Genomic DNA, 9002 nt, shown 5'->3' on the forward strand with positions numbered 1-9002 from the left:
TTTCAAGGGGATAAAAATTTGATTTTGGAAAAAACAGCAATATGTAGTCCTGTGTCATATAGAAATTCTAAAATTAATAAAGACTCAACAAGACTTCTATGAAGCTGACCCCCTATTTTGGAAACCAGTAACTAAAGAGAATCCTCTAGCAGATGTGAGGCCAATCTCAGCTTAAATGCATAAGAATGCAGAAAAGGACAGATTTATGACCGGTAGAGATAAGAGCAGCAGTTAAACAGAAAACTAGCAGTTCGATTCAAATCCTTTGTTGTTTCTCCTTATAGAAAATATGAATTGAGGTTTTATGAACTGCATCAATATAACATAGGAAAGTCATTTTTTCAAATTTGTGTTAAAGTGGAGAACGCAAAACATCATTCCGCATCATTGAGTGACGGTCTAGGTCCCACCCAATGGATATCAGCCAGATAGGAGACATTGCATAGATATTTTCATCTATGAACAGATAAAATCGTGATAGGAAAGATGACAGTAATATCTCCCACCTGGGATCCCCAGGGGCGAAGATATCGTAAAAGTTGGAAATCTCATAATTTTCTAAGACTTAAGGGGGCTTTACACGCTACGATATCAGTGCCGATATCGCTAGCGTGCGTACCCGTCCCCATCGTTTATGCGACACGGGCATATCGCTGCTCGACGCGCACAAAATCGCGCACCCCTGTCACACGGACTTACCTGCCCTGCGACGTCGCTCTGACCGGCGATCCGCCTCCTTTCTAAGGGGGCGGGTCATGCGGCGTCACAGCGTCCAATAGAAGCGGAGGGGCGGAGATGAGCGGGACGTAAACAACCCGCCCACCTCCTTCCTTCCGCATAGCCGGTGGAGGCAGGTAAGGAGATGTTCCTTGCTCCTGCGGTGTCACACACAGCGATGTGTGCTGCCGCAGGAACGAGGAACAATATCGCTAATGAGAGGTAAATGATTTTTTGTTTTAGGATGACCTCTCCGCGGCAAACTATTTTGGCTGCTTTTGCGGTCGTTTTAGGTTGCACAAAAGTGTCGCACGCTGCGATATCGTTAATGACGCCGGATGTGCATCACTAACGACGTGACCCCGATGATAAAACATTAACGATATCGGAGCGTGTAAAGCCCCCTTTAGACACATCCTATAGTTATCTTAAGTCCAGCCCTGTTATGAGTTACCATAGGGGAAGTATGTGGGTGTAACTGTGTTAATAGAAAGCTAATGCCAATTATGATCCTTGTTCAATGAAAGGAACATTGCTCTGTAGGATTGTTCCATGTTCCATTGGAGTCCTTCCCTCCATAAATCTGAAGCCATTTCTGTGACACAGGTTCAGTAACTTTCTTTCGTTATTCCCTTTTATTTTATGTAATTGTATATGCTGTATTGTTTTTTTCCCCTTTGTAATATCTGTTGTACATTTTTTTTAAACACTGCCTACTCTTCAGATTAAATATATAAAATGTAATAGCGTATGCATTTGGGATGTAGTTTATAGATTAAGAGGAACAAACCTACCTGTAACATGTGTCCAGTCGAGCGATTGTTGGTGGCAGCTAGTAGTAGTTCCTTTCATTATTGTTGGTAGTGACTGCACCGAGGTATAGATATATTCCAGAGATAGAAACAATCTATATATACTATATCTTCACTGTGAGCTTTTCAATAATCGGCCTACTAGTGGAAACAGACATGGCCTCGTCCATTAATTGTTGGTCAATTGTGTAATTATCCTGACAATTGGGGGCAGCAGAGCACTGTTCGTGACATCCTATATCACATGTTTTTGTGTTTGGGGGAATAATCCTTATTCATTGTGATATTTAAGGGTTAATTTACATATGATTGTGTGAAGGTCCATGAATAAGAAGAAATTATCCATTGTATTTGTGGGACAAATTGAGAGTATTTTAGATACCACAATCGACTCCATTTCCAGCAATGTGTCACTTACTTGGCTGCTTATTGAAGTGTTTGATAAAAATTAGTTTTATCTTCTGAAGATCTATCAGTTCTCGAAATGCTGCTCTGTGTATAACCTCACCCACACCACTGATTGGCAGCTAGCTGTGTACATGAGCATAGACAGAAAGCTGCCAATCTGGGGTGAGGGCGGGATTATACAGAACTTATGGAGATGGAGGATGCATGGCAGCAGGTTTACCAGTTCTTTAGTGATAATCCCCTAGTGGTAATACAGTGATTTTATCAAAATTACAGCAAGCAGCCCAGTAAATAACACATCATTGGAATCAGAGTCCCTTTATATTATTCTGATTTTTAAGTAAGTGGTAAACATTTAGTGACAAATTCCCAATAAATTTACCTAACCCAACATAGGTATCATAAATTTTACTTGCTCTTCATCAAGGGATAGACCCTTTTTAGTTCTGGTCTCTTCTACACTGTAATAAAGGTTTGTGGGTGGATATGAGCGAACCTGAACAGTAAAGTTCGTACTGAATACAGACTTTATAAAAAAAAAATCAGTGTTTGAGTTCGGAGTTGGGGTGCTTTTTGTATCCTAACCACTCGACGTAGCATCGGTGTGTTTGGGTATGGCCAGTGCTCAGTAAAGTACAGTGTTTGAATGGCTTTCACGGGGGTAAAAAACATCGTTATAGGATATATTGTGTACAAGAAAAAAAACTCCGCCCTCTCTTCCCCAGAAATGCTCTGCTTATGCAAGGTTGCATGTGGGCGGAGACCCAAACTGCCCAATCAGTGACTTCCATTGGGGTTCAAATCATCTCCGGGTCCCGAACTGAACTTTATCTAAAGTCTGGCTCAAAAAGCCGAACCCATACTTCAACGGGTGCGCTCATCTCTATTTGTGGATAGCCCCATTAGAAAAATAACCACTTGGATATCAGACATAAAATTCTTTTGGATTTTTTTCATAACAAAATTATCCTTTGTAAAGGGATCGTTTTTATAACATAAATGGCCTAATTTTCGCAGGGGCCACTCCTGATTCATGAAGTGGTGCATGCCTCTTCATGAATCTGGAGCATTTGGAGTGGCATGTGCCTCCTTGTGTCATGCTAGAAATATTACTCCACACAGGGACTGGAGATTTCTGGCATAGGAAACACCACAGCTCGTCATGAATCAAAGGCGCTGTACTATCACGCACCTGTCCTACCCAAACTCTGCCAATTTTGGAGTGAAAATGCCAAAAGCCAACAAAATTTGGCACAACTCTGAATTGATCCAAATTTTTGTCAATTTTTTTGGCATAAAAGCTTTGATGAATTAAGACCAGAGTGTCTTAACAACTTTCACATATCTAGGATGCATAGTGTGATTCAATTCTTCCACTGTCCTGGCCGGGTATTAATCTATACTGGCCATATAGTACAATACAAAGGGAAGGGGAAAATAATGCCCTATCACTAGGAAAAGGGGTAAGTGGCGACCCCTGACAATAACCTGCAGCTCACAGTCACTGACCTCACTAACCCTATACAGGTTCTGCACCTATCGCCGAGCAGTAATACCTCACCCTAGGCAAACCCTGATCTGGGTCCAAAGTAAGGATGGTAGATATGAGCTCTTCATCAACGCCACTAACGCTAAGAGAGACAAAAGGAAACAATACAGCGGAAACACAAATGCTACCACCTAAGCCCAGGTAGATAGCAAATGTCAAACATTTATGTTAGGATCAATTTTCACAGAAGTCTCTGGAACAACAAGAGGAGACAACCACTGCAGACCACAGTCAGGTACAACTATAAACCACACACACAAAGCACCCAAGGGTGAGCTTTATAAAGGAAGTCAGAGGCTGGCAACTCAGAGGAAAAACTGGCAGTTTCCCAGGGTCAGAAAGCCCACAGCTGCAGAAACAGAAAACTGTCAGATAACAGCACGTCCTGCCAATCTGTGGGATGTGCTAACACTCGTAGCCACCGGATTGTCTGCCAACCATGACACCTCTGTGACATCCCCTCACTATTTTTGTGCAAAATGTCTACAGCTCTGCCTTAACTCCAGAGGTTCTGAGGCAAAATCATCACATCTAAACATTAGAGAAAGACAGGCATGAAGAATATACATTTTACAAGCATTTATTAACAAAACAACAAGTTTTGAAATGCAACTATATACACTGTGATATACTTAATAGTTCCTATCTCCAATCTGGGGCTGCGCTTTTTAGTAAATAAAGCAGTTGGCAAACTGAGATTAGTGAATTATCTAAATATAATTCAGTATAAAAAAATTTCACAAATATTTCTAAAGGCTCTCAAAATACCAAACTTACTAGCAAAGTCAAGCCTGAATTTACATTTTGTGGGATCTCAGTGTGTAGAGCGAAATCTCACAAATATTTGCAGCTGCTCTAAGCACGAGACATTCCTCTCTCAACTAATCTAGCGCTGTCACATACTTCTTTAAGGTTTTACTGAACTGCTTAAGAAGGATGCCGCAGAGCTGGGGTCATAGAGCTCACTCTTCCACTGTCAGAGTGATCGCTGAGGGTTGTGGGATCTCACAATCTGTACGTTCCTTTCGGGAAAAATTAGGGACACCTCCAAAACTTTTGTTACTGGATTGTATTTAGAAAATTCACTAATCTGTGGCTCTCCACTGCTTTAGTAAATAAAAAAAGACAGCCTCAGATTTATGATAAGCACTATTGAAAGAAAAAGTCATCAAACACATTCTGCTAGAGATTCTGGGATATCACCCCTGTAACTGTGTCAGCAGCAGATCCCCCATTAACAGTGCATCATGGCCATATTTCTTGCTTCAATCTTTTTCCCTATTTTCTTCCTTCAAAACCTAGGTGTGTCTTATCGTCCGAAAAATACGATAAGTTTAAAAAGAAAGAAAATGGTTCTTTCCCTCACCAATTCTTACTTGAGAAATTGTATCCTATTTTTGGATAAAACCCTTTGAATTATACTACATCATAATGGCTTCTCCGCTCTGTTGGTTTTCTGATGGTCGGCAAGACTTGATTTACCAGTTAAACATTTCAAATATTCACAACATGAAAAAGTTCCTTCCCTGTGTGGCTTCTTCAGATGTTTAACAAGATCTGATTTCTGAGAATAACATTTTCCACATTCAGAACAGAAAAATGGTTTATCCCCTGTGTGAAGTTTTACCATGAACAACAAGAGTTGATTTCCTAGTAAAACATTTGCCACATTCCAGGCATGAAAATGGCTTCTCCCCTCTATGAGATCTTTCATGCCTAAGAAGAGCCGATTTATGAATAAAACATTTCCCACATTCTGAACATGAAAATGGCTTCTCCCCTGTGTGAGATCTTTGATGCACAATAAATTCTGATTTCCAGTTAAAACATTTCCCACACTCTGAACATGAAAATGGCTTCTCCCCTGTGTGATTTTTCTGATGTCTAACAAGATGTGATTTCAGAATAAAACATTTCCCACATTCTGAACATGAAAATGGCTTCTCCCCTGTGTGAATTCTTTGATGCTCAACAAGATTTGATTTCTGAATAAAACGTTTCCCACATTCTTGACATGAAAATGGCTTCTCCCCTGTGTGATATTTTTGATGGTCAACAAGATTTGATTTTCGAGCAAAACATTTTTTACATTGGGGGCAAGAAAACGGCTTTTCGTGTGTGTGAACTTTTTGATGTTCAGCAAAATTTGATTTCCTGGTAAAACATTTCCCACACTCTGAACATGAAAATAGCTTCTCCCCTGTGTGAATTTTCTGATGTGTAACAAGGTTTATTTTATGAATAAAACATTTCCCACACTCTGAACATGAAAATGATTTCTCCCTTGTAGGAGCCGTTTCATGTTGCACATCCCTTCTGTAACTTTTATTTTGCTTACAATTCTGTGATAAATCGGAATTTTTGACTTGTTTGAAAAGATCAGATGATAGAGCTTTCTGAGGAAGGACTGGAGGTATATCTGGGACAACAGCATGCTCTTCATCTGTATCATGTGTGATAATTTCATCATCTGTTATAAATTCTGAAGATATTAGATTTCTATCTGAACTCCCAATACAATCATCTGCTAAAAATAAACACAATGTTATTATTTTTTAATGATATTATCTTGAAAGTTAATTTATTTTTTTAAATTATAACATCAGAAATTAAATTAGGAAAAAATGTATTTTTAATCTGTTGGCCAATTTTGACATCTGTTACATCTTCGTTAATTCGGATCTCCCATTCCTAGCACCAGTTCTCTGGAATATACTACAGTAAATAATCTGTACTGTTGTCACAATATGACTGCAGGATAATGAGGGACAAAGTGCTCCTATACTGTCCCTCAAGCTAGGTGACCTTAAGCTATTCCTAACCTCTGGATTACCCCTGAAGATGGAGATGCTGGAGTCTCGTGCTTTACTATTCTGCTGATGAGATCTAATCTGTAATCTCCCGGGGAAGGAAGGGGCAGGAATATGATGGAAACACAGAATAAGACAGACGGGAAAAACAGATTAAGACAGATGAAACACATTGAAAACTCACAGAAATAAAAAGTGAAAGACTAAAAAGAAAAGCAAGAGCAGGAAGGCAGCAACTAAAAGACAACAAGGGTTAATACCACAACAGCTCACAGTAATAATACACAACAACCACCCGTAAGTCTGGATCACAACACCTGACCAGATCAGTATAGGTAATCTATAACTGGCATTAATGAAATAATCCAGCCAGCATATACAGGAGGGGAGCAAATGATACCTTTTCGTCTACAGCATGGGATCAAAGACATTAACAAGCAGCCCCGCAGAGAATAACTCTTGTTAGCCTGCTCAAGTCTATGGTTCGGTGCCTGCGTCTCCCTGCACTGCTCACAGACATCAGAGAAGTTAACATGCAACGTACAAGAATCTATCATTTCCATAGATCCTGACGCTGCCATGACAGTTGGCAAAATCTGCAAAAATCTCCTTGCAACATTGATCCACAACATAGACATTTTCAAAGAGATTTTTTTTTCAAAAATTAAATAGTTACAGACAGATGCCAGATGTTTAACGGGGTTGTCCGGGACAACGATTGTGACGATGTACACTGAAAAATTACGTCAGGGCCTGGAGTGAGATTTTTGGCATAGGGAATGTCGCAGTTTGTTACGAATTAGAGAAGTGGTGGCATCACAAGCTTGTTCTGGCTGAGCTTTGCTCATTTTGGCAAAGCTGTTTAAAATTGGCATGTACACACACACACACACTCACACACACACACACACACACACACACACCAGCCTGTCTCCTCTTCACCTCTAGACTCCTGCAATTAAGACCTTTGCTCACATGACGTGATGTCGAAAAGGTTTTTAAGCAGTCCTATAATCGGCATATAAACACTGGGGCCCCTAGGAGAATGGGAGCCCTGTGAAATTGCCCAGTTTGTTCTCCCTTTCCCCTAATGCCAGTCCTGCATGCCAGCCTGTCATCTTTTCAGTTCTTTAGACTCCTGCAATTAGGAGACCTTTCGTTACATCTTGTCACATGAGTTTGAAGTCATCAGAGGTCTCAGAATAACACTAATGGGGTTCCTAAGACAGTGTAGTTCCTGAACAATTGCTCCCAAAGCTGGCCCTGACTGTAACTAGGGCTTATTTTTGGAGTAGGGCCTATTTTTCAAGTGTGCTCCACAAATCCCGTAAATTCATGCTAGGTCTTATTTTCAGGGTAGGTCTTATTTTCAGGGAAATAGGTTATTCATGAACCCTCTGCAGGTCTTTGAGTTGCCTTCATAACAACATAGAGAAGGCACTAGAAACATACAGCAGAAGAAGCAGAAGCAAAGAAAACACAGCTGAAAAAAAACAGAGCAGAAAGTCTAAAAATGTAAATACAAAATAAGTGCAAAAAGTACATGAATAGATCTCTTACTGGATAGAAATGGAGGAAACACATCCTTAGAAACATCGGGATCTTCTTGTTTACAGTCCTGTGGGAGAAGAGGACGGGGACATCTCTCTGGTGTTGTCCTCTTAATGGATAGAACTGGAGGAGACACATACAGGGACTGAATTCATTCCTTACATACAGATAATTATAGGCCGTGTGTATTTAGTCCTGTCTATTACCTGGTGATGTGAGGGGCTGGGGAACCTCCATCATGACGTCCTTGTACAGATCTTTATGTCCTTCTAAATACTCCCACTCCTCCATGGAGAAATAGACGGTGACGTCCTGACACCTTATAGGAACCTGACACATACAATGATACCGTCACCCCCGATCCCTTCATAGCGTTACTGTATAATGTCCCAGCATTCCCAGCAGTGTCACCTCTCCAGTCAGCAGCTCAATCATCTTGTAGGTGAGTTCTAGGATCTTCTGGTCATTGATGTCCTCATGTATCGGGGGGTGAGGTGGAGGCCCCATGATTGGGCTCAGGGGTCTTCCCCATCCCTCAGACACAGGGGCCTGACAGCGCTCACTAGAGGTCTGCTTCACTACTGTGTAATCCTGGTTATGGAGAGACACAGTAATAAATCTCACTCCAGACATTTCCAGAGTCCTCACCTCTCCAGTTCTGTCCATTATTCCCATAGATAAGAATGATGTAATGTGACGTCATCAGAATCTCTCACCTCTCCAGTAAGCCGGAAGAGGATCTCTAGGGTGAGGTGTAATATCCTCTCCGCCATCTTGTCCCTGTCCATATCCATCCTTCACGGGGCAATCAGGAGAATTCTCTTCAATAGAAGATCTCCACTGAGAGGATCTGATATTATAAGGACCTGAATGGGAAGGAGATGAGTCGATATGTAAAATACTGCAGATAATAATAGGAATAGGAAAAAAATTCTACATGAAATGTGCTATGTAATGATGAAAGTAGCACATTGTTTTTATAGCAATATAAATACAATGAAAAGTGATGAATTATCCATATTGCACCTAGAATGGTAATAATGAAAATGTCGGCTCATCAAGCAAAAAACAAGTCCTCACGCAACTCCATCGACGCAAAATGAATAATGTTACCGGTATCAGAAAATGGCGACACAAACTGATTTTTTCTACAAA

At 40.6% G+C, this 9002-nt stretch overlaps 1 protein-coding gene across 2 annotated transcripts; it reads right to left on the reverse strand.

Annotated features, from left to right (window-relative positions):
• Positions 1–4097: 4097 nt before the first annotated feature.
• LOC142312440 (uncharacterized) lies at positions 4098–8704 on the reverse strand. 2 transcript variants are annotated; one of them, XM_075351383.1, is made up of 3 exons: positions 8054–8704; positions 7857–7970; positions 4098–6010 (listed from the first exon to the last, which is right to left on the reverse strand). In XM_075351383.1, the coding sequence occupies exons 1-3, from the start codon at positions 8184–8186 to the stop codon at positions 5091–5093; spliced, it is 1167 nt and encodes a 388-aa protein (XP_075207498.1). In that variant the 5' UTR covers positions 8187–8704; the 3' UTR covers positions 4098–5090. The 2 variants fall into 2 exon arrangements, with proteins under 2 accessions (XP_075207498.1, XP_075207497.1); XM_075351382.1 differs by having other exon boundaries at positions 4098–6013.
• Positions 8705–9002: the final 298 nt, after the last annotated feature.

This window comes from Anomaloglossus baeobatrachus, chromosome 5, assembly GCF_048569485.1.
Source record: "Anomaloglossus baeobatrachus isolate aAnoBae1 chromosome 5, aAnoBae1.hap1, whole genome shotgun sequence".
In the NCBI taxonomy this organism is placed as follows: domain Eukaryota; kingdom Metazoa; phylum Chordata; class Amphibia; order Anura; family Aromobatidae; genus Anomaloglossus; species Anomaloglossus baeobatrachus.

Excerpts from the sequence above, each read along its gene's own strand:
- LOC142312440 (XM_075351382.1), bottom strand. The coding sequence starts at position 8,186 with ATGTGTCAGGTTCCTATAAGGTGTCAGGACGTCACCGTCTATTTCTCC. Across the intron at positions 7,971-8,053 it reads CCAGCCCCTCACATCACCAG|TTCTATCCATTAAGAGGACA; the intron begins GTAATAGACAGG and ends TGTCTCCTCCAG. Across the intron at positions 6,014-7,856 it reads GTTTCCTCCATTTCTATCCA|CAGATGATTGTATTGGGAGT; the intron begins GTAAGAGATCTA and ends GTTTATTTTTAG.